The following is a 26,716-nucleotide window of genomic DNA, read 5'->3' on the forward strand; positions in this document are numbered from 1 at the left end:
CACCTGAAAAGGTTTTGTGCCAGGGGCCCCAGAAGAGAAGATTTGTAGTAAAAAAATATATCAAAATGATATAACATTTTCCAAACATTTTCAATATTATTTTTCAAATATTTTCAAAAATAGCAGATGTACAAGCTTGCAGCGTGGCACAAAGTGGCGCGCTGTGAGCTTGTACAGAGTACATCTGCTATGTTTGAATAGCCAACGTATAAATTGATAATGCCGGTTAAGATGATTGTGATACTGTGTTAACTACTTTACTAAAATAGCAGACATACAAGCTCATAGCGCAGCACCGAGTGCCACGCCATGAGCTTGTAGATCTGCTATTTTTGAAAAATCCCTGGCACATTTTTTTTTTAGATGTGGGTCCGCAGGCAAATACATATCTTTTTGGGGGTCCTTGACATGAAAAAGTTTGAGAACCACTGATCTAGAGAGTATGTTGTTTAGACAGATGCTAAGTTAATTGTTTACCTGGTATTCTAATTTTCTTTGAACACTACATTGTTCTCTTTGCACTCTGCGATGATTACATCAAACAAACCTTGCTGTTTGTTGACTATAGGTTGCACGTTGTTTACTATCTGCTTACTGCGACTTCACACTTGTAAATTAATCTGGATAAGAACGCCTGCTAAGTGCGTATTGTAAATATGAATTGTGTGTGCGTGTGTGTGCCTGTCTGTGCGTGCAGTCTGTGCGTGAGTGCATGTTGTCTATGCCAGTGAATCCCAAACCTTTTCAGCTGAGACACAATTTTTCTTTTTTTCTACCCCGGGATCCAAACTTACAAAAATACATTATAAATGATAACTTAGCCCTATTTCAAAAGTAGTGAAAACAGCCGACCTACAAGCTCATAACTGTGAGCTTGCAGATCTGCTATTTTGATAATAAAACATAATTATGTAAAATTACATAATTAGAAATGTACTTGAGTAAAAGTACAAATGTATTGGTATCAAAATGTACTTAAAGTACGAAACGTAGAAAGCACTCACTATGCAGAATGTCGCATTTCACAAGTTTTCTAATGTATACAAATCTTTTGAAAATAGCAGATCTACAAGCTCACAATGTGTCGCATCGCGACGCATTGTGAAATTGTGTAGATTGTGTAGATTGGCTATTTTCAAATGGACGAAATGTATAGGGTTGAAGTGGTTAATGTATGTCTTGTATGTAGTCAAAATCAAAATCTGCAAAGTATAGTAACTGAAGTGTTCAAATAATTGTATATTTGCCTCTGAGATGTAGTGGAGTAGAAGTAAAAGTACTGAAAATGGGAAATACTCCAGTAAAGTAAAGTTACCTCAAAACTGTACTTAAGTACAGTGCTTGAGTAAATGCACTCAGTTACTTTACACCACTGTCCTTGTGCATGTCAGTCCATGAAGCACCCAGGCTGCAGTTCTTCCACGGTTCCTCACATACTCACAGATCCCGACTCCACTGCACAGCGTTCATAGTAATGAATGATCTATTTCACACTTGTAATGACACAAACAAGGCAATATCTCCCAACTCGGAAAGAGAGAGAGAGAAGCCACTCAAAGTTTGACAGGGTATGAAACTAGTTCCACTGCGTGTGACCTTTGCGAGAGTAGCTGTCAAATGAAATGGGAACAGAAATGTGCGGCCATGTGTGTGCGCGTGTGTGTGCGCGTGTGTGTGTGTGTGTGTGTGTGCGCGCGTGTGTGTGTGTGTGTGTGTGTGTGTGTGTGTGTGTGTGTGTGCGTGCACGCGTGTGTGTGTCTCGTTCAATGCCATCGCTGGGTTCTCTGAAAACCTTAACTAGATGCTCGAATGAAATAATCAGTTTTGTCATTGTCAATACTTCATTGGCTCTATGTGGATACTTTGGCATTTGGGTGCAGTGCAGCGTCTATCATGATCAGTGGCAGTGGTGGACATTAACGAAGAACATTTACTTGAGCTACTGTGCTTAAAGAGATATTTCACTTTCAAACATGTCTGATAGTTTTTAAAGGGATAGTTCACCCCCCAAATGACTTTTTTCCTATCGATTAGTCACATCATGGAGACTTCATAGATATTTTTTTTGTTTTTGTCGCATTCCTAAGCCAATAATTTGATGAACGGCAGCGGTTCCGGTAAGAGTCTTCTAAGAGTCACCGAAACCGCTGCTTACCAGTCCGCTGGTCATCAAATTATTGGCTTAGGAATACGACAAAAACTAAAACATCCATGAATTCTCCATGGAGTGACTAATCGATAGAAAAAAAGTACCTTTTTGGGTGAACTACCCTTTAAGTTGCTTGATTCAGTATTTAGATATTTTCAAAACATGGTTAAAATAACCATGTTTTTTCAATAACTTTTTTGTATTTATTTTCATTTTATTTATTTATTTATTTTTATTTTCCAAAACAATTACAAAAAAAAATCAATGAAAAAGTAATAGAAAAAACGAGGCCCCCTCACGCATTAGAAGGACAATATCAGTCACCAGAACCAAGGACGTGTGTTTTCAATAAGTCTAACATGGTTAAAATGAGCAGACAAAATTGGAACTGGAACACTATAAAAAATAAGCTGATAAATGGGTAGCCTACTCTCTCCTGATTGGCAGAGATTTTGTCACCTACCTAAAAAATGTATTTTCTATTCATTAAAGAGCTGGAGAGACAGGGAGACTCCTGTTACTGAACACTCTATAGCAATGATTACTATCACAATATAGAGCTTTAACCTTTTAAAATAAAACTTTTTGTTTTGACAAAAAATATCACATACCCCATTGGTTCTCAAAATGGGGTTCGGGGACCCCCAGGATTCCTTGGGGGGATACCAGGGGGTCCCCAGCAAAATGTGTTAATAACACAATCACCACAATAATTGTAACCCCTTTATCCATATTCTATACATTAGCTATTCAAAAATAGCAGATCTACAAGCTCATAGCGCGGCACTCTGTGCCGTGCTATGAGCTTGTAGATCTGCTATTTTTGAAAAATCGTGAAAATGTGTGCAAAACTTTTAATCTTTAAAAAAACACAAATCTTTGCTTCTGGGGGTCCCTGGCACAACATATTTTCAGGTGGGGGTCCGCGGCCACATACAATACAATTTGGGGGTCCTTGGCACAAAAAAGTTTGAGAACCACTGACTGACACAGTAACTTTTTTACTTTTAGTGGAGTAATATTTGACCAGGAGTATATCAAGTACTGGGGTTTGAGTACTTGAGTTCAGACTGGCTTTGACTGGCATGGACCCTGAGTCGCAGAGCGCCAGGGGGTGGGGGTGCGCTCTCTCCTCTTCTGTCGCCATGGTAACAGCGTGGCACGACGACAGCGGGGTGTCACCGGCGGGGCGTTTGATTAATGAGCCGTCATTGGTAGATGACCGCTGTCACTCAGAGCGGCCCGCCGGTGACAGCCTGGAGAGGAGACGAGACGGCATCATCAGCGTGGGACGGAGATGGGCTTATGACGAGGACGGAATGCTGTGCCTGTGTGCGTGTGTGTGTGTGTGTGTGTGTGTGTGTGTGTGTGTGTGTGTGTGTGTGTGTGTGTGTGTGTGTGTGTGTGTGTGTGTGTGCGCGCGCATGTGCGAGCACACAAGTGTTGGAAGGCGTATTCCATTTTATTTTATTCTTAGTAAGTAAAATTATTACGATGTTGAACTGTTACAAGTAAAAGTCCTGTATTCAAAATTGTGCTTGAGTAAAAGCCTTGAGTAAATGCCATCAAAATATACTTACAGTAATTACCAAATGTAAAAGTAAAATATATCTGCTCGAAAATAGCCGATCTACAAGCTCACAACACGTTGCTGTGATGCGACGCGTTGTGAGCTTGTGGATCGGCTATTTTTGAATAGACAGAAGTATGAAATAAGTGGTGTGATGCTTTGCATTAATAATCTAAATATACAAAGATACTGTGGAGTAAAAAAGTACAATACTTGCCTCTGAGGTGTATAAAGTATAAAAAAATGTGGAAATACTTAAGCAAAATAAGTACAGTACTTGAGTAATTGTACTTAGTCCCTTTACCCCACTGCGTGCGTGCGTGCGTGCGTGCGTGCGTGCGTGCGTGCGTGCGTGCGTGCGTGCGTGCGTGCGTGCGTGCGTGCGTGCGTGCGTGCGTGCGTGCGTGCGTGCGTGCGCGCGCGCGTTCGTGCGTGCGTTCGTTTGTGCGTGTGTGTGTGTGTGTTTGTGTGTGTGTATGTATGTGTGTGTGTTTGTGTGTGTGTGTGTTTGTGTGTGCCTATAAGCCCAGACTCAACACTTCAGACTTGAAATAAGAGTTTTAGATGAAAGTGAGAGTAAACACATCTATCTGCCCCCGGCCCAGAGCTGTTCATTTATCAGCCAAGGACATTTATACCTCTGCTAGATATGAGAGCATTTCTCTTCAGACAACACTTCACATTCGCACTGAGGGTGAAAACATACTGTACACGCGCACACACACACACACACACACACACACACACACACACACACACACACACACACACACACACACACACACACACACACACACACGCACATGCCCCTACGCACACACACACACACACAGAGGCCGTATATCCAAGAAGAATGATCCCATTAAAGTTTGTTTTCTTCAACTCCGGTTACACATTCCCTCTACAAGACAGATGAACAGTAACACTTCCATAACAAGTATTCACGACTGTGAATATTCCCACAACTCAACGGGAAACTTACAGCAGCACTATGTAAGTTTTTTTTAATTAATACAATAAAATGTTGTCCAATATGTATGCTAGGGTATGTTAATACACTATAACGTATACAATCTGTATGGTAGAGTATGTTCATACACTATAACGTATACAATCTGTATGGTAGAGTATGTTCATACACTATAACGTATACAATCTGTATGGTAGAGTATGTTAATACAATATAACTTATACAGTCTGTATGGTAGAGTATGTTAATACAATATAACTTATACAATCTGTATGGTAGAGTATGTTAATACAATATAACTTATACAATCTGTATGGTAGAGTATGTTAATACAATATAACTTATACAATCTGTATGGTAGAGTATGTTAATACAATATAACTTGTATAATTGGGGTGGTTGTATTTTGCTCTTCTATTGAGACATTTAGATTGTGTCAAAGGTCATGTCTCACCTATACTAGACACAGGACCTGACATGAATTTTGACCTGATGGTCAAGATTAAATGTATCCCCTGAGCAAGCAGGCAGGCTCTATAAGCTCAAATGGCAAAACATTTCAGCACTTGCACAGGAAACCAGGTTCAAATCCGGGGTGGAAGAGGAAAGTTACATGGTGCAGCTTTAAAGTATACTTACATTAGTTGCATTTTTCCAAGCCGGGATCACAATCGATCATTAAAATAAACGCTGAAAATGCAACGCGACCCAAGTACCCATCTGACCGCTTAACGGCTGCCGTGTTAAGTGGTCAGATATGGGTGGGCCACGAGCGCTTTTGAGATTTCCAAGTGCAGTGCCCCAGTGGTGTAAAGTAACAAGTACATTTACTCAAGTACTGTACTTAAGTACAATTTTGAGGTATTTTTTACTTTACTGGAGTATTTCCAATTTGCAGTACTTTTACTTCTACTCCACTACATCTCAGAGGCAAATATTGTACTTGTACTCCACTACAATTATTTGAAAAGTTTAGTTACTAGTTACTTTGCAGATAAAAAATATATTACATTATAAAACATATAAACCACTTTAGCCCTATTTTATACTGCTATTTGAAAATAGCAGATCTACAAGCTCACAACGCGTCGCATCGTGACGCGTTGTGAGCTTGTAGATCTGCTATTTTCAAACATTTTAGTACTTTTACTTTTGGTACTTTAAGTAAAAATGTTATACCAATACTTTTGTACTTTTACTCAAGTAAATTTTTAATCCCCGACTTTTACTTGTAACAGAGTACTTCTACATTGCAATATTGATACTTTTACTTAAGTAGAACATTTGAGTATACTTTTTCCACCACTGCAGGGCTCTGATCCATGAAAAGGGTTGAGAACCCTCTGGCTTAGAGAGGAAAGACTGCTGAGATGTCAAAGGGTTTTGGTGTCTGGTCGGATCAACCCACGTACGTGACATAATATGAGATATGTTTTCATTAGCCTGGGATTTGGGTAGATATGGGGGGCTGGAGCGGTTTAAAAAGCCATGCATAAGAGGAATAATGCTATTAAAGCGTGAAAGCGTATTAATACGTGTGTACAGTGATGGTTACACCCACCGGCTTTATACAGCAGATCTTACACCCACTGTAAGACCTTAACGAGCACGAGGATTTATGTGCTAATCATCATCACACACACTGAAAGCACCACGCGCATACTGTACACGCACGCACGCAGCCACGCAGCCACGCACGCACAGTGGTGGAAAGTAACCAAGTACATGTACTCAAGCACTGTACAATTTTGACTTTTACAATTTTGATACTTTACTTCAGTATTTCCCATGTTCAATACTTTTGCTTCTACTCCACTACATCTCAGAGGCAAATATTGTACTTTTACTCCACTACAATTATCTGAAAACCGACAAGTTACTTTGTAGATTTCGATTATTATTTAAAAAAACATACATTAACCACTTCAGACCTATATACTTTGGCTATTTGAAAATAGCAGATATACAAGCTCACAACGCGTGAGCTTGTAGATCTGCTATTTTCAAAGGATTTTATATGATAACTTGTGAAATGGGACATTGTGCACAATGAGTACTTTTACTTTTAGTACTTAAAGGTAGGGTACGTGATATTTTTGGGTTACAACAAAAAGTATTTTGTTAAAAGGTTAAAGCACTATATTCTGATAGTAATCATTGCTATAGAGTGTTTGTTCAGTAACAGGAGTCTCCCCGTCTCTCCAGCTCTTTAATAAACAGAAAATACATTTTCTGGTAGGTGTCAAAATCTCAGCCAATCAGGAGAAAGTACCCATTTTTAAGCTTCATTTTTATAGTGTTCCAGTTCCAATTTTGCCTGCTCATTTCTTGGTGTCATCACTTCCAGTTTCACTTGTTTAATCTATATCCTGATTGAGTTCTCTATCCTGATTGGATAAAATTGGAAATGAAACTGAAACTGAAACGAAAATGCATTTTCTGTTTTATAAAGAGCTGGAGAGACAAGGAGACTCCTTTTACTGAACAAACACTCTATAGCAATGAGTACTATCAGAATATAGAGCTATTTAACACTTATTTTAACCAAAGTAAATCACTTACCCTACCTTTAAGTTTGTAATGCCAATACTTTTGTACTTTTACTCAAGTCAATTTTTAATACTGGTACTTTTACTTGTAACAGAGTATTTCTCCATTGTGGTATTGCTACTTTTACTTAAGTACAACATGTGAGTACTTCTTCCACCACTGCACAGGTCCACAGGTCCACTTTTACTGGGGGGGAGTGCACACAAGGATAGCCAAGCTGATGTCCATCACCTTGTTAAGCCTGACAATTACCTTGTCAGACTTTACCAACGGGCCAGGGAAGACAGTGCTTGGAATTCTTTGTTTGTGTTAGTTTGGCTTTTCGTTAGGTATGTCTTTAGTTGATTAGACATTTGTTTTGACCTGTATTCGCTAGGTATTAATTGGTATTGTGTGTACTGTTAGAGAGTGTATATAGTATACATATCTACTAGTGTTAGTGGGGAAACGTCACGGTCCCCTGCACTGGGGAGGTGATGGTACAGTCTGGCAGCTATAATTACCAGGTGGGGGGAGGCAGGTGCAGTTAGTATTTGGTGGCTACCAGCCTGAGGTCTATCTAACTTTTGTCCTGGTGTTGATGTAGAAGTAAATGGCCTAACTTTTAAATCATCTTTAGTCTACTTTCTTTTTTACTCCTACAGCTGCAGTGTTGCTACTCTTAGCTGTATATAACTTCTGTGATGCCTCTTGTGACAGAATGTGTCTATCTACACATGCATGCATGCCTACATAAAACAGTACATACATGCACATGCTCATCATGCATGTTTAGGCATATAGGCACATAACTTTTTTGGTCTAGTACTCAGAAGAGCACCTGGAGATGTTCCTTGGTGCTCACCAAATAGATGGTAAATAAAAGGTCCGCCCCCCCCCCTCCCGTTTTGTCAACGGTGGGGGGGGGTGCGCGAGAAAAAAGGATGCTTCACCGGTGATGTTATAGCGCCCTGCTTCTAAATTCCACAGTTTTTCGCCGTTTTCTTTTCCTTCGTGCCGTTTGGTGCTCCCCCCCCCAAGGTTGGTGCCCTGTGCTGCGCTGCTTTTATCCGCCAGATTGGGACGCTCACGGCATATTTTGCACCATCACGGTGCGTTCATCATCGGTGACGAGTGTCTGTAACACAGACCAGCAGTAATCACATGCAGCACGCGTCCCCTCCCCCTCCGCCTAATGGCTGTGTATGGGGCCGACGCTTGCTTTAGCGTGATTGTGTGAGTGTGGCTTCAGGAAGTAAATTCCTGTCCCAGCGGTCCCAGCTGTTGGTACGCAAATGCGCTTCCCTTCGTCTGATGTGCCGTGCAGCATGCATTTTGACGACGCATGCGCACCTGCACACCAGTTATGTGCACCCCTGCATATAGTACACGAAAAAAATTTTTATTTATTATTTGAGGCATTTTTAGGTCTTCATTTGACTGATTAGATTTCTTTAAAAAGTTACCCTCATCCCATTAAGTTTTTGTCCCAGAACAATATGACTGTATGTGCCATATAACCGTGTGTGTGTGTGTGTGTGTGTGTGTGTGTGTGTGTGTGTGTGTGTGTGTGTGTACGCAGCTGTCCAGGGTTCCAGTGGAGGCCTGTGGTCAGTACTCAACCTGCAATGAATGTCTGGGATCAGGAGACCCCCACTGTGGCTGGTGTGTCCTACACAACATGTAAGTAATGATGAACACACACACACACACACACACACACACACACACACACACACACACACACACACACACACGCTTACACTTGAATAACCATACAAGCACAGTCCAACACTCCCTCTTTTCGTTCTCACTACTTTCTACAGTCTGTCTGTCTGTCTGTCTGTCTGTCTGTCTGTCTGTCTGTCCGTCTGTGTCTCTCTCTCTCACTCACTCTCTCTGTCTCTGTCTCTTTCGCTGTCTGTCTGTCTCTTTCTCTGTCTCTGTCTCTCTCTCTCTCTTCTCTCTCTCTCTCTCTCTCTCTCTCTCTCTCTCTCTCTCTCTCTCTCTCTCTCTCTCTCTCTCTCTCTCTCCCCCCCCCCCCTCATCCAGACATGTATCAGTGTGTTAGCCGGGTCTGGGTGGGTATCCTCCTGGGTTCCTTCCCCAGCCCTCCATCCACTCAGGCCCTCATCCAGCCACACACAGCCCAGGCCTCGGATAGCTTTCGTGGGGCCCGGCATGGTGCCAGTGCCCCCCTTAGATCCATTACCAGACCAAACCCACTGGCATCACTTACACATCACTGAAACCAGAGCTGTCTGAGAGCGCACCGCAGGGCTCAGTGCCAAGTCCACCTGGTTCTGGTCCAACCAGCAGGAGATCAACCTGGAAAGAGTGAATATCTCTCAACATTCAAATGAATGAGTGAATATATCTCAACATTCAAATGAATGAGTGAATATATCTCAACATTCAAATGAATGAGTGAATATATCTCAACATTCAAATTAATGAATGAATATCTCAACATTCAAATGAATGAGTGAATATCTCTCAACATTCAAATGAATGAGTGAATATCTCAACATTCAAATGAATGAATGAATGAGTGAGTGAATGAATGAATATCCCTTAACATATGAATGAATGAATTGACATCTCAAACATGTATCCATTCATCTCACTCTCTATTTCTCCTGTTTACCATTGTTCGCTCTGCCATCCCCCCCCCCCTCTCTCTCTCTCTCTCTCTCTCTCTCTCTCTCTCTCTCTCTCTCTCTCTCTCTCTCTCACACACACACACACACACGTGGCAGATCCCAGTGGAGATGGTTCTTACGGACCATAGGGGCCCAGTAGATTTCCGTTTCCACCTTAAATTGAAAATTGCTTTCTTGTGCCCTGGAGTGGTGGATAAATGTGTGTGTGTGTGTGTGTGTGTGTGTGTGTGTGTGTGTGTGTGTGTGTGTGTGTGTGTGTGTGTGTGTGTGTGTGTGTGTGTGTGTGTGTGTGTGTGTGTGTGTGTGTGTGTGTGTGGTTATGCATTTGTCTGTATGTGTGTGCGTGCGTGATGATATATGTGTGTTTGTGTGTGTGTGTGCAGTTAATGCACACAGGTGTGTGTGTGTGTGTGTGTGTGTGTGTGTGTGTGTGTGTGTGTGTGTGTGTGTGTGTGTGTGTGTGTGTCAGCAGTTTTCTTCATTGCACACCTTCAAACGGTCTTTATAGATCGTATAGTGGAACCACTCCCCTTAAAAATGGATGAAAGGGTCGGTTTGAGGGAAATGATGAGACCATCTGTCTCATGTCTGCCACCACACCTCTTGTGTGTGAGTGGGAGCGTGCGTGTTTGTGTGTGTGTGTGTGTGTGTGTGTGTGTGTGTGTGTGTGTGTGTGCGTGTGTGTGCGTGCATGCCTGGTGTGTGCGTACGTGCGTACGTACGTGCATGCCAGCATACACATGCATTGGACTCAGTTGCCACCCTGCCCCCAGCCCACACACACACACACACACACACACACACACACACACACACACACACACACACACACACACACACACACACACACACACACACACACACACCCCAGTGGTGTAAAGTAACTAACATTTACTAAAGTACTGTACTTAAGTACAATTTTGAGGCACTTTTACTTTACTGGAGTATTTCCAATTTGCTATACTTTTATTTGTACTGCATTACATATCAGAGGAAAATATTATACTTTTACTCCACTAAAAATCTTTAGTTTCTAGGTACTTTGCATTATACTTACATTATAGAACATACATTAACCAATTTAGCCCTATTTTATACATAGGCTATTTGAAAATAGCCGATCTACAAGCTCACAACGCGTTGCTATTTAAAAAATATATATATATTTTACTTTTGGCACTTTAAGTACATTTTGATACCAATACCTTCGTACTTCTACTCAAGTGAATTTTAAATTCCAGACTTTCACTTGTAACAGAGTACTCCTACATTGCAGTATTGATACTTTTACTTAAGTAAAACGTTCGAGTACTTTTTTCCCACCACTGCCAAAAATATCAAGTGACCAACTTCCATCACAGTTGGGCTCAGTTGCCACCCTGCCTCCCCACCCCCCCACACACACACACACACACAGAGCAATCCATTTGATCGACCTCCCTCCTCTCTCCTGGCGGGTCAGGGTGTAAGTGAGAGCCCCTGTGAGGCCATGGTCTCAGGCTCAAAGCCCCTCTTCTTCATGTTTGTCTGTTCTGTTCAGACCACTGGTGCATGACCAGGAAACATATTGAAATACACCAACTACTACCACTGGATAATGACTCACTGTGTTATCCTTGTGGAGGAACGGCTGGTGTTTGGTGTTTTATGATGGGAATCAGTTGGATGGCAGGGAGCACTATAGGCCCGTGGGCAGTGGTTGGAAAAAAAGTATTCACATGTTTTACTTAAGTAAAAAGTATCAATACTGCAATCTAGAAATACTCTTGTTACAAGTAAAAAATCCGGAATTCAAAATGTACTAGAGTAAAAGTATAAAAGTATTGGCATCAAAATGTACTTAAAGTACCAAAAGGATTACTCATTATGCAGAATGTCCCATTTCAAGTTGTCAAATGTATACAGATCTTTTGAGAATAGCAGATCTGCAAGCTCAGGATGCGACACATTGTGAGCTTTAGATCGGCTATTTTCAAATGGCCAAAATGTACATAGGGCTGAAGTGGTTAATGTATGTTTTGTAATAATAATAAAAATCTATAAAGTAACTATATTTTCAAATAATTGTAGTGGACTAAAAGTATAATATTTGCCTCTGAGATGTAGTGGAGTAGAAGTAAAAGTACAGAAAAATGGAACAACTCAAGTAAAGTAAAAATACCTCAAAATTGTACTTAAGTACAGTACTTGAGTAAATGTACTTAGTTACTTTACACCACTGACCGTGTGCAGAGCAGAACCAGCATGTTTGACTATAGTTTTTGTCTTCCAGTTTCGGCATGCGTCCGTTCTCCGTTGTTTAGTAAACTAGAAAAAGTGCTCATCAGTGGCGGAGCACAGGTCTCCGCCAGGTCAGGTAGGTTATTGTGGGTCAGCAAAGTTCGGAATTCATTCATTATAGATGTGAGTGGAGTCTGTAGAAGTTGAAGGATTCATGTTGATGAAGTTATTGCACAATATGTTGACCACTCCTGCAAACCTTAGATGTAAATATTAGCCAATCAAGATGGAATATGACAAATTGGACGGATTCATCTTGATCACATGATTATGGAGATACTGTATCGATTTGCGTGTTGTTTGGACAAAAAACAGTAAAATAAAAAAATGTGTTTTGTAAAAAATCGGCCTCCTGTTGGTGCTACAGTATAACAGGCTGAATGTGAAACATTTGGGGCATTATTTTGCTTTAATCCACGCGTCTTTTAGCATTTTCGCCGCGGGGTCTGTACTCGCTTTCCCATAGCCTGGACAAACGGCAATACTTGGTATTATGAGATCTGTAGTCCGTCTCTGTCCCATAGCCTGGACAGACAGGCGGTATAGGGTATGGACTATTTATTTATTTTTTATTGGTCATTATATAACATGATGCTTCATCTATTTTGCCAGTTTAAGTCCATGGTGGTTTAAGCATCACAGCGATTATTGATTTTCAACGTGGATATTTGATGCCCCCCCCCATGATCAATAACACCAAGATCAACCATGAAACAAACAGTATTGATTCTTTTAACTGTTTGAAACTGGAGCGGTGCATTTGATAGTGTTCAATATCCCCAAGTACTGTCAGGATATTGAGGTGTGTGTGTGTGTGTCTGTGTCTGTGTCTGTGTGTGTGTGTGTGTGTGTGTGTGTGTGTGTGTGTGTGTGTGTGTGTGTGTGTGTGTGTGTGTGTGTGTGTGTGTGTGTGTGTGTGTGTGTGTGTGTGTGTGTGTGTGTGTGTGTGCGCGCGCGCAGTGGTGGAAAAAGTACTCAATGTTTTACTTAAGTAAAAGTATCAGTACTGCAATGTAGAAATACTCCGTTACAAGGTAAAGGTCGGGCATTCAAAATGTACTTGAGTAAAAGTACAAAAGTATTGGCATCAAAATGTACTTAAAGTACCAAAAGTAGAAAGTACTCATTATGCAGAATGTCCCATTTCACAAGTTTTCAATGTAACTAGTAACTAAAGTGGAAAAGTAGAATATTTGCAACTGAGATGTATTGGAGTGGAAGTAACATTTTTGAAAATTGGAAATACTCCAGTAAAGTAAAAAGAAAAAAATCTCAAAATTGAACTGAAGTACAGTACTAGAGTAAATGTACTTAGTTACTTTACACCTGTGTGTGTGTGTGTGTGTGTGTGTGTGTGTGTGTGTGTGTGTGTGTGTGTGTGTGTGTGGGTGGGTGGGGAGGACAGGCAGGCTGATATTGATGGATTCATACAATAGGAGAGGCTGTGGTGTATATTGGTATTACTACCTGTTGTGCGCGCTGGAGAGCGCATGATCAATTGCTGTATTGATTAAGTAGTTGTGTGTGCTCACACAGGCACGAGCTCAGAATGAAGAAGAAGCAGTTGTAGAAAGGAGAGAAGCGGAAGTCCCACTATAGGGAGCTAGAGTGACATACATTGAATTAGCAATGCATTAAGACTACTGTCCCTAGTGACACAGTTTTGTTACAGAGTAAACTATAGCCGATCTACATAAGCTCACAACACTTGTAGATCTGCTGTGTTAAAAAAAAATGTTAATTATGGATTCTGAAAACTTTAAATGGGACATTTCTGCATAATGAGTTCTTTAATATTTGGTACTTTAAGTACATTGTGATGCCAAAGTATATTTTGAATACTGAAATTGTACTTGTACTAGCGAGTATTTTTACATTGTGGTATTGCTACTTTTACTTGAGTAAAAATATTTGAGTACTTCTTCCATGCACGCATGCATGCAAGCACGCACACGCACACGCGCGCGCACACACACACACACACACACACACACACACACACACACACACACACACACACACACACACACACACACACACACACACATTCTGTAAATTGAAGAGAGAGGAGGGGTCGTTGGGGGGAGTGTGCTGTTAGTAGTGTGTTGTTACTAATCAACCTTGAAATCACCTCACTGCTCAGAGTCTCTCTCTCTCTCTCTCTCTCTCTCTCTCTCTCTCTCTCTCTCATATTCTCTCTCTTATTCTCTCTCTCTCTCTCTCTCTCTCTCTCTCTCTCTCTCTCTCTCTCTCTCTCTCTCTCTCTCTGCTGTTTATTTATTCTATAGATTGGTCAAAGGATCCGTGAGGCCTGTGTGTGTGTGTGTGTGTGTGTGTGTGTGTGTGTGTGTGTGTGTGTGTGTGTGTGTGTGTGTGTGTGTGTGTGTGTGTGTGTGTGTGTGTGTGTGTGTGTGTGTGTGTGTGTGTGTGTGTGTGTGTGTGTGTGTGTGTGTGTGTGCATGCGATCTTGCTCATTAACCTCGCCAAACTTTGACCAATCAATCGGCTTATTTGGAAATGCGTAGGTGTGTGTCAACACTCACAGATGGGTGTTTGACTTATCTGTGTATGCATTTGTGTGTGTGTGTGTGTGTGTGTGTGTGTGTGTGTGTGTGTGTGTGTGTGTGTGTGTGTGTGTGTGTGTGTGTGTGTGTGTGTGTGTGTGTGTGTGTGTGTGTGTGTGTGTGTGTGTGTGTGTGTGTCTCTCTCACCGATCCCCTCCCTCCTATGGAGACCCCTCCGCCCTGAGCCTCGCCTAACAATCATTCCCTGTCTCAGCCTATCAGAGGCCATGGTTCCATTGTCTTTGTCGGGCGGAAACCTTGTATCTCCATATTTCAACTTTTAAACATATATCGAGTGAATGAATGCCCTATCTGTGGGAATTCTATGTGAGAATAGCAGATCTACGAGCTCAAAGCACGTAGATCTGCTATTCTGATTGTTTTAAAGTGATTAAAATATGCTAGCTAGCTCTACTCTTATATCTTACTTTATTTCATATTTAGCTCTAACATTTATGTCTGACATATTGTAGTATGCATGTGCAGAGTCTTGCTGTGCTAATAACTCATTTTAGATACAAAACATATTTTCGTGACTTTTTCTGCTTGACTGAACAATGGCTTTTGCCACCAAAAACCGTCACATAATAAAACAATAATAAAAAAGGAACAGGTTTTGGACGTACAAGGTTTCCGTGGGACAACAGCGTTATATGCTAATGTCTCTAGCGGCAGGTGAAAGGCAGTTTTTTTCCACTCGCTCCTTCAAGCGCTCCCGTTTCACTATTTTCCCCCGTTGACATTGACGTCCGTCGCCCCTGTCTCTCAGAAGAGGATTTTACGGAAGTTTGAAAGCTCCCTTGAGGGAACTGCAGCGTTCGGTTAACCTTCATTTACTCTCTATCGCATGAGGCTATCGCTTTGCCTTAAAGCAGGGGTCTTCAATGTTTTTCAGCCCAAGGACCCCTTATAGCTGAGAGAGAGAGAGATGAAGCAGGGACCCCCCCCCACTGCATATTGTATAACATTTTGTTGCAGATTAAACCTTTCCATAGAGTTTCACATACATAGTGTATGTGTTGGATTCATGCTAATGTGTATTTTCAAACATATGATATGATGACCACTTAAATCGTCAATACTTAGTAAACTTGATCTTTGGCTCTGTACTTGGACAGCTCTTTTTTCCCTCTACACCAAACCTCTTTGCCGAACATATAGCTGATCTACAGAGCTTGTAGATCTGCTATTTTTGGCTAAAGTTCTCCTCAGAATAGGGATGCTAGGTTTCAAGTGGTTAACGTGACATAATGTATGTCCTATCTCACGAAGATTTGGCGGTCCCCCCTGTAGCAACTCTGAGGACCCCCTAGGTCCCAGGCCCCCTGTTGAAGACCCCTGCCTTAAAGGAGCACTTCACCCTAAAAATATAATATAATACATTTTCTATCACTCACTCCATCAGTGATTACACTGTGAGAGTTGTTTTGGAGTTTATATGATTCTTTTATATAGTTTTGCATTGGTCTCCTTCCTACCACCTCCTATAAGCCTATATTGGATCGACACGCACGCTCACACGCACACACTGACAAACGCACATTGACAAACGCAGCAGTCCGCCCGCCACTCCGCCAGCCAGTCGCGTCCCGCCGATGTTTGTCTTCCCACAATGCATGTCTGTCAGCTGTCAATTTAGCGTCTAACTAGGCTGTCAACATGGCCGCCAATGCGTGACAGCCAGACAGATTGGAAGCCATATTTAGAAATAACATTGTCAAAGTGAATGTTATCTCCTCCTCCTTTGGTGGAGAGAATATATCTGTCTATTAGCGTATGATAGCGTGTCAGCCGTGCTAATGTTGCTGTAACTTATCTTCATTTCAATAATTGCGATGACATACAGTATCTCAATTCTCTGCTTCTGCACTGAGATCCTCGCAATATGATGTGTTAAGAAGGAGCAAGGAGTGTATGGAAAAAGCAAGCAGAAGATTATTTTCATGTTGCCAAAATTCTATTATAATAATATTTTGTAGTGTTATAATAGTATTTTGTATACGGTTATATATCGTTGCTGTCGGCTAGAAACCTCCTATCTCCATATTCTAACTTTTTTTTGTAAATTAACGCCCCACTTGATCATAGAAAGTTCGAAACGCGGCGCGAAAAATGCGTTTTGAGCTTGTAGATCTGCTACATTTGAATCTTGAAAAGTAACAGTTTTGGACATGAGGTTTCCACCCGAACCGAGACGATATGATCGTGATTTGTCAACGTTAAAAACGTCTCCCTTTGCCCACTTTCTCTTCTTTCTTATTTCCATCCTTTGCTTTTCCTCTAAAGTGAACTTCAAAACGATTTAAGTCGGGTTTTTTTCGCCCCCAGGAGAAGGTTTTGATCTTTATCTCTCGGGGGTAACAAGCATATCACATAGTAAACAAACAAAACGTCTCGCTCTTATTTGCACGTCATTCTGTCAAGCTCTTGTAAACGTCTCCTAAATGTATTCCCAACGCATATCCTTGGCAAACGTGTAACCTTTTCAGAGAGGAGAGCTAATTGGCAGATCCATGTTGATGGTTTTCTCTCTCTCTCTCTCTCTCTCTCTCTCTCTCTCTCTCTCTGTCTCATTAATTGTACACCGCTGGTATAACGGTATCTGTGTTCACAGCCATCCGTTACGCGTTGCATGCATCTCATTTACTCGCGGAGCGCCGCACTAATGCTAATGAAGCTGTTGCTTGCTAGGATTAGCATGCTACCGGGTCTCCGCTGTGTCTGGCTTGCAGCATCCGCTAGGCTGGCCTCCCGCTGGAGTTAGCCAACGGCGCGAGCCAGAGCACTGCAAAGCACATTGTTGGCCGTGAAAGACATTGTTTACACCGTCAGGAAGCTTTTCTCCCTACGGGGGGAGAGAGAGAGAGAGAGAGAGAGAGAGGGAGGGAAAGAGAGAGAGAACACTACAATAGACAGTAAGGACAAAAGCATCATCTGTGTGCTGTACAACAACAGATGACCTTAGCTGCTGAACACATGACTCACGTCTCCTTGATTCAGTTTGTCATCTTAAAGCTGCTATCCAGAACTTTTTCTAATAAATAAAACATTATTTTAACCAATATTTATGCTAGAATATGGTACTTATTTTTTTATGAATCAAATTAAAATGTTGTCCTTATCTCTATGGACGTGTGTTAATACAATATAACTCATACAATTGGGGTGGTTGTATTCGGTCTCCGTGCTCTTCTATTGAGACATTCAGATCGTGTCAAAGGTCATGTCTCACAGGATCTGACACGAATTTATCCCCAAGAGTAAGCAGGCCGGCTCTATTAGCTCAATGGTAAAAAAAAAAAAATGTCAGCACTTATGCAGGAAACTAGGTTCAAATCCGGGGTAGAAGAGGAAAGTTACATAGTGCCGCTGTTACTTCTACATTTTCAGTGCTTCTTCCACCATTGATATTCCCAGACGGCAGCAGGCAGCTATAAGCTAGCTGGGGACACAGCCCATAGAAACGCATCACTGTAAAAACTGGACTGATTCCAGCGGCGGCTCAGATATCAGCCTGGCATCTATTAACCACACCGAAACACTATCTGACCTCGTGTTCATAAAAAAGCAATAATGCAAGCCGCCCACAAAAGGGAAAACAATGCGGTATCATTGACTTGCGTCCCGTGTCTCCCATGGGTATATGAAGTTAACTTCCCTATTTGATTATATTTCCATGGCCGCCGTCCCAAAGGGTTGTATAGATTAGGTCACAAGAGAGAGCGGCTCTCTTCAGTGGCCGTCTCAATGGCACGCTTGGGCTGTTATCTCCAATAATACCCTGTTACTGTACCCTCCTGTACATTCATACATTCACACCCGAGTATTCTATCATGTGCATATAGACGGGGGCGGCGGAATGCGATGATATTGATCGTAGCCGATCAATATCTTGCCTTTGGAGCCGTTTATTCACTGCTGCTGAAGTCGGCTTTGTCTGTATGGAAGAGAGAGACTCAATGCTATATGCTTATAGGTTTTATAATTTCTATTGTTGAGGAGGGAGGGACTGAACTTCATGTTGATCTGAGATATACAATGTATTTATTGTACATTGAATTTGTATATCGTCGCTGTTGGGCGTAAACCGTGGATGTCCAAAACCGTTACTCTTCAGGAACTGGGAAATAATCTGTGTTCCAATGGATCCCATGTAGTTATTATTTAGTCACAAGCTCTTATTAATTAGTAGTTTAATCATCCTGAAGGGGGTTATTTCTCAACAACGACCGGTGTGTCATCAAATATCCCGCTTTACACGGCTACTTAATAAATTAATTAATAAATTGACCCAAAAGTAACAACAAAACAAAGTATTTCCTTGCTTACAGTAATGAAAGTTTTCCATAAGTGTTGCCCTTGCCGTCCGTCCAGCGCAACACGGTCGCCTCGGAAAACAAGGAAGTGTTGATAAAAATGGAATCAATTTCCGGTCTATTTCTCGCTTCAAATGTTTTAAAAAAACATTCTTGAGGGCAATGTTTAGTTGTACATGACATTGTGTGTTTGTTTAGATGGCTGTCATGTTGGATACAGCATAAAATCAAGTCTTTGATTATTAGACAGCGGTCTGTTATGGAGCTCATCGGTCATTATTCAGAAGTAACACACCGCAGAATTCAGTGATTGATCAATCAGAATCAAGCTTTCAACCGAGCCGTGTAATAAGCATTTATAAAATCCACAGACACACTCAGCCACTTTCAACCTGGCTTCCCTATTTTGGGCATGTCATTATAGCCGAAATGTATCAAAGATAGATAGATAGATAGATAGATAGATAGATAGATAGACACTTTGACACAGGTCTGAGAGGCTCCTATAAAGTGCATCCTCTCTAGTCGGCATCACGTTAAGGATTCATAATGCCACGAATGAGACGAGCTGCCCTAAACCTCAACGACAACATGGGGTGAGATTAACAGAGGAGCTCAGATCAGTGGGGATTACATGCTGGTTATTGTGGAGATTATATGGCATGCTTGTTACATGCCTGTTGCCATAGAAACATGGCAGAGGGACTGCAGCACTGAGGTCACCGCTGGGCGACCACTCAGATCTACAAGCTCGAGTGCCGCGCTATGAGCTTGTAGATCTGCTATTTCTTTTTGTGTTGTCCTAGTAGTCTTCTTTGCTCTTCCTTCGGACTGCGCCAGTGCTGGATGGGGGGGGGGGGGGGCGTTCATATGAACCTATGACCCTATTCAGAAGACGTTTTTAGAATCGGCCTCAGGTCTATATTATATTATAATTAAAATCTAGTATTTTTTGGCAATTATTTGGGGGTCCACTTGCAATATCCTCACGGTCCACCGGGTGGACTGGACAGGTTGCACTCTCATTCTACCTCTCTCTCTCTCTTCCACAACCCTTCAGCTCCACATCTCTTCCTCTCTCACAGCAGCATCATCATCCCTCCTCCTCCTCCTCCTCCTCCTCCTCCTCCTCCTCCTCTCCGTACAGAATACATCATCATATTTTCATCTTCATCATCCCTCCTCCTCCTCCTCCTCCTCTTCTCCGTACAGAATACATCATCATATTTTCACTCCTTCTGCATTCATCCTCTGACACTCTGACACCTCTCTGTCTCGGTGATGTGTCTTTGTGCGGCGTGTGTGTGTGTGTGTGTGTGTGTGTGTGTGTGTGTGTGTGTGTGTGTGTGTGTGTGTGTGTGTGTGTGTGTGTGTGTGTGTGTGTGTGTGTGTGTGTGTGTGTGTGTGTGTGTGTGTGTGTGTGTGTGTGTCACAACACCGGGTGACAGTGAGCAATGGTCCTCCGTTCTGTGTATATGTGCGTGTGTGCATGTGTGTGGTGACAGTTGAGAGAGAACCTAGGAGGTGTAGCATTCCGTTCCGTGCCGACGCTCCCTGTCACTTGTGTGCCTTGTACCTTTCCCTCACACACCCAGTGAGGAAGAGGAGGAGGAGGAGGAGGAGTAGAGGGGACATACACCCAGGGGAGAGCCCCTCTCCACTGGGCACACATCCAGAGTGTGTGGCCTAGTTGGCAGGAAAACATCTCCACATCAAAGCAGATGCTGCTCAACTCTGTGAAGCTTTGAAACTTTTTAGCTTTTTTTCGTCCCTATAGCTAAACAACTGAGAGTTGGGAACCAAATGGACCCTTAATCCATTCAATCCGGGAACGCGTAGATTTTAGCTATGACCATTTTTGTATACTTTGGCTATTCAAAAATAGCAGAAAATATAAAATATATATAAATATATACGTGTATTCATATACCCCTGGGGGTCCTCGAGAACCACTGATCTGAAGTGTCTGTGGTGACATCACATGTCACCTGCAATTCCACATCCGCTATGTGTGTGTGTGTGTGTGTGTGTGCGTGTTTGTGTGTGTGTGTGTGTGTGTGTGTGTGTGTGTGTGTGTGTGTGTGTGCGTGCTCATGCACACGTGCGTGTGCACGTGCGTGCGCATGCACACGTGCGTTCCAGATGAAGGAAGTGAGTGGAGATGCTTTTGACAGCTGCTGAAATTGCGTGTCGAAGTGTTAGGCGCAACAAGCAGGATGGACCAGATCACTGATGTGCGTGTGTGTGTGTGTGAGAGAGAGCGAGAGAGAGAGAGAGGGAGAGAGTATGTGTGAGTGAGGATGTTGAATATGATTAATGATGATGACTTGTTGTTTGAAAATATTTCTTGCATTGCAGCCCCATTTGAACATCACAGAACAACGCAAAACAAAAATAAGATAGCGTAAATGACAACCCTTCAACGTATGATCAGGGATTAAGCTCCATATTAAATGTTTATGATTGATTGGTACACATCAGCTTCAGTCTAACTAAGTCGTGGAACTCTGTATCTCATATGTAATGATAATAACTCATATTCACTGTTGATAGTGGTTAGAGACAATGTTGCTGGCCAGTGATCATTATGTAATGATAATAACTCATATTCACTGTGATAGTGGTTAAATACAATGTTGCTGGCCAGTGATCATTATGTAATCCTTCTATAATTTGACAAAGCTCTGTAGTCGTGTAGTCGTCGGTGAAGCTGCCCGGTTCTCCTCACTGGCTGAAGCAATTGCTCTGATTTTGCACACAGCCATTGACCATTACCATCTGAACTTATTAGCGTTTATGTGTCAAACAATGGGAGATAACGTTGCCAGGTTTCGCGGGTTTCGCACGAGAAACAAGCAGCAAGGTCTGTACTTTCGCCTGCGCCCTTCACCGGGGCTTGGGTGCTCATATCCCCCTACGGGTATGGTCTAGTGATAATAACTCATATTCACTGTGATAGTGGTAAGAGACAATGTTGCTGGCCAGTGATCATTATGTAATGATAATAACTCATATTCACTGTGATAGTGGTAAGAGACAATGTTGCTGGCCAGTGATCATTATGTAATGATAATAACTCATATTCACTGTGATAGTGGTTAGATACAATGTTGCTGGCCAGTGATCATTATGTAATGATAATAACTCATATTCACTGTGATAGTGGTTAGAGATCATGTTGCTGGCCAGTAGTGCTACTATGTAATTATGGGACTAAGCCAACAATCTGTCACATTTTCATTTGGAACAGTTTTTACTTGAAAGTAGTGGACAAGCATATTAATATGATAATATACACACACACAAAAAGAAAAATAATAATTGTCTACTCGCCCGAAAGAACCTAAGGCGGTGGAGAAGATATTCGATTTGTTTTGTCCTTCGGCAGACAAACTTAGTGTCAGTACATATTTAACAGGTGGTTTATCATTACACCCACGTATCTGTATTTAACAACCTGCTTGTTTTTTTTTTCTAATTTTATTGTGGATAACAATAGTAGCTTTGTAAGAGAAGAAGTTGAACCAAATACAACTTTTTCAGTCATTTTCTTTTTGTTAAAGACCGTTATTACCCGACCACTTTGTTTACACCGAGTTGGCGCGCTCTGCATCTCTCTAAAGCATTAATATAGAGTTTTACAACCAAAATCGCTTTTTCAGATCATCAATCACTGAAAGCTGGTGTCACACACCATGTCACACACCAAAAGCCAATAAGAGCTTCACTAAATGCAAGCGTTAGTCAATGAGCGAGTATGCAGGGACGTCCAGTGATACCAAACAAGCGCTCCGCCCTAACCTAACCTAACTTAACCTAAGACTCTCTTGTTATTTTGATCACAGTTATGCGGTGCATTCTGTGTTTATGTTTGGCTATTCCTTGGGGATACTCATTGGTTAACTTAACTAAACTCTGGAGGATCAAATGGATGCATAATTCATAGGGTTTAATTTGATTACTAAATGAGGAGAAAAATAGAACATAGACAAAGCTACTGTAAAAGCTCCTTAAGGGGCATATTTGGGGGGGATAAAAAAATAATTGACATTCACGAGAGGATTTTTCTGAGGATTTAAACCACACCAGGGCATGTGTGGAATCGGGTCTGATATCAGATCTGTATCAGCATATTTCGGAATGTATTGATTGGGTTTATCTGTCGGCATACAGAGTGAAGAGCAAAGCTGAACTCACACAACCCTTAGTTGGTTACATTATGTCTCTGTCGGGTGGAAACCTCCATGTCCAAACTTTTCACGTTTCGAGCTTGTGGATCTGCTACTTTTGATGCTTTTTAAAGTACGGAGATAAGAGGTTTCTGCCCGACAACGATTAGTTCATTAGTCATGATTACACGTGGTTCACGTTTTACAATCTGGACTCGGTTTGTGAGAACAGAATCATAATGAATCAAGCATGCATTGATTATTTGAAGACATATATGCTGGACCGTTATTGACCATAAATTGTTGAAAACGGAGGGGCTGTTCTACAGACTGTTTACAGAATGACACACAGTGGCTTTGTGTCTAGTTTCGAGAGTGTGTACTGTACCAGTGTATATTCTATGGCTTTTCTAGAACGTGTTTGTGTGTGTGTGTGTGTGTGTGTGTGTGTGTGTGTGTGTGTGTGTGTGTGTGTGTGTGTGTGTGTGTGTGTGTGTGTGTGTGTGTGTGTGTGTGTGTGTGTGTGTGTGTGTGTGTGTGTGTGTGCGTGCGTGCGTGCGTGTGTTTCTCCACAGACCACAGGGGGTAATGGGTCATGGCCACTGGGCCAAGTAATGACACTTCCACCTGGCCCTTCATGCTGATTTGTGCTTCATGGACCGTCACTATTAATGTTACGGAGGGCTTACGATATACTGAATGTGTTTGAGTGTGTGTGTGTGTGGGGGGGGGGGGTGTGTGATCTGCCATTACTCCTTGCTGTGAGGTCATATTAGTATTACGTACTTCTGTACTGTATGTCTTCTATGAAAACATCTATGAATACTCATCTACTACTGTAAGTGTCTATTGTAAGTCTTATATCCATTGGAATGCCACAGTTTACTTTTTGAGAGAGAGAGAGAGAGAGAGAGAGAGAGAGAGGAGAGAGAGAGGAGAGAGAGAGAGGAGATGAGAGAGAGAGAGAGAGAGAGAGAGAGAGAGAGAGAGAGAGAGAGTAGAGAGAGAGAGAGAGAGAGAGAGAGAGAGAGAGAGAGAGAGAGAGAGAGGGACTGGGACTGGGTAGGGGAGGTGACAGAGAGACAGGTCCATAAAGTTAGTTGAATGTGCGTTTTATGTGCACCGCATGTGCTTGAGGAGTGTGTGCATTAGCTTATGCCCGCGCCGTGGTGTGTGTGTGTGTGCGCGCGCGGGCGTGCAAGCCTGTCTAGGCGTGCAAGTTGTGCGTGCGTGCGTGCGAGCCTCTCCCCAGTGTCATGGCATAGGCTGATAGAGCTGTGGATTCCTGGTTCCAGGTCTTTGTGAAAAGTTAATAGCTTTCATTCCCCAGCCTGCTTGACCTTCTCCCAGGCTCACATTAGATATGCATTACACCTAAAGTCTCCCACCGCCATCCACCATGCTATCTGTCTGTCTGCTGCCCATTCCTCTACACTCTCCCCTGAGCCTCCACACACCACACTGCAGAACCCTCGCTGGCCCGGGGTCTATGTTTTTTACACTCTCAGAGTTAAATTAAAACTCAGGTTATTTTTTTTCTCTTTTCTTTCTATGCACCAATACCTGTCACCAGGGATCAAGTCTGCGTTTAAACTTTAGGTGTTGAGTCTTTTGGCTGTAAATCTTGATTGTTTCTTTGTGGGAATGGTGTTGTGCTGTCTCTTTTACGTGCTTTGTAGAGTATGAAATTGTATGAAAATGTTTAATCTAATCTAGGGGCACGGTTGGCGCAGTCGGTAGCGCTGTCGCCTCACAGCTAGAAGGTCCTGGGTTCGATTCCTGCCGGGGACGCTGTGGGCACTGGGGGCGTGTCTTCTCCTCCGCGTCATCAGCGCCATACCCTAGGTGGGGTTGGCGAAAGGGCCTACTCTGTGTGGAGTTTGCATGTTCTCCCGTGTCTCCTAGGGTAGTTAATACCCTCACAAAAACATGTAGTAATCCTGGTCACTATACCGCCTCCCCCATGACAGCCGGGGCGCCTGATGGAGGGGAAGGGAACTGGTTGGAATAACGTGTTCCTTCCACGCGCTACGTCCAACCAGGGAAACTCCCCCCTGTCAGGTGACAAGAAGGTCAGTTGGCTCTCATGCCTGAAGAAGCATGAGCTCGGCCCTGGCCTCCCTACTGTGGGGTGACAGGTGTAATACTGGTGTAGGGCTGGTGTAGTGCCCAGGATCACTTAGGAAATTGGCAGGCCAGGTGAAAAAAATGGGTTACAAAAAATCGCGGGATAAAAATTATAAAAAAAAAAAAAAAAAATGTTTAATCTGCAACACACATTTTATACAATGTGTAGTGGTAGTGGGATCCCTGCTTAATCTTTCTCTCAGTTAAGGGGTCCCCCGTACATACACACACACACGCGCGCGCGCACACACACACACACACACACACACACACACACACACACACACACAACACACTAATTCCATCACTGGCCCCATGATTATATTTTTTGATTATTTTCTTGATTGATGGGTCACTGTATTTTCTTTAAAGTACAAACAAACGGAAACAGAAAACGGATTACCGATGCTTATACTGATCAGACTTTCCATGCAATAGCTGAAACACAATTTCCCTCACGGGGTTAATAAAGTCACCCTGATCCAACTGATTGACTTATCACACAGTATAACGAGATCATACTTCTCTGCATGTAGCCAGGTCGATGAAATAAACGTGTTAGGAAAAAAAATGCCTCCTGAAATGTGGAATCCACAAGACATCGACACAATCTAGTCACGGAATGGCAACCGACGAACAGCCGAGTCGGCAAAGATTACAGGGGCTGAAATCCCCCCCTTCGCCTTTCCCAATCTCGCTTTAATTGTCTACCGTATCAAAGGCGGAGAGAAACAAGAGAGCAGATTACCTCCCCATTCAGGGCCAATCTAATCCTTTCAGCTCTCTCTCTCTTTCTCTCTCTCTCTCTCTCTCGCCTGGGATCGCCCCGCTGCGTCAGTCGCACAGCTCAGCACTACAGCACTGTTTACAAACCACCTGAACGCATGTTTTTGAGTCTGGTCTGGTTCGCCTCGTACTCGTGAGGAACAGCCCCCGGTCAACATGTTTATGAACCCAGTGGTGGAAAGTAACTAAGTACATTTACTTAAGTACTGTACTTAAGTCCAATTTTGAGTTCTATAAAGTTATATGTACTTTACTGGAGTATTAAATTTCCAGTACTTTTAGTTCTACTCCACTACATCTCAGAGGCAAATATTGTACTTTTACTACAATTATTTGAAAACTTTAGTTACTAGTTACTTTGTAGATTTTGTTACATTAACCACTTCAGCCCTATATACATTTCGACCATTTGAAAATAGCACATCTACAACATCCACCGTGGTGCATGTGGCTTTGTCCAGCGTCTACACGAACACAATTGGCCCGTGTTCGTGGGAGGAAAGCCGGGCGGGGAGGGTGATATTGGTCATTGCACGTACTACTAAGGGCCGGGGTGGGAGTGTTAGGCGGGAGGAGTAGGACCAAGGCTCTAC

At 42.4% G+C, this 26,716-nt stretch overlaps 1 protein-coding gene across 1 annotated transcript in view; it reads left to right on the forward strand.

Annotated features, from left to right (window-relative positions):
• The window catches only part of plxna4 (plexin A4), a 355,677-nt gene that overhangs the window by 205,782 nt on the left and 123,179 nt on the right, over positions 1-26,716 (forward strand). The window contains exon 5 of the mRNA XM_080421613.1: positions 8,801-8,901. Within this exon, the coding sequence (XP_080277739.1) occupies positions 8,801-8,901 (101 nt within the window). The remainder of the gene's footprint in view (positions 1-8,800; positions 8,902-26,716) is intronic.

The sequence above is a fragment of the Gymnoscopelus braueri genome, assembly GCF_963280865.1.
Source record: "Gymnoscopelus braueri genome assembly, chromosome: 23".
NCBI lineage: Eukaryota > Metazoa > Chordata > Actinopteri > Myctophiformes > Myctophidae > Gymnoscopelus > Gymnoscopelus braueri.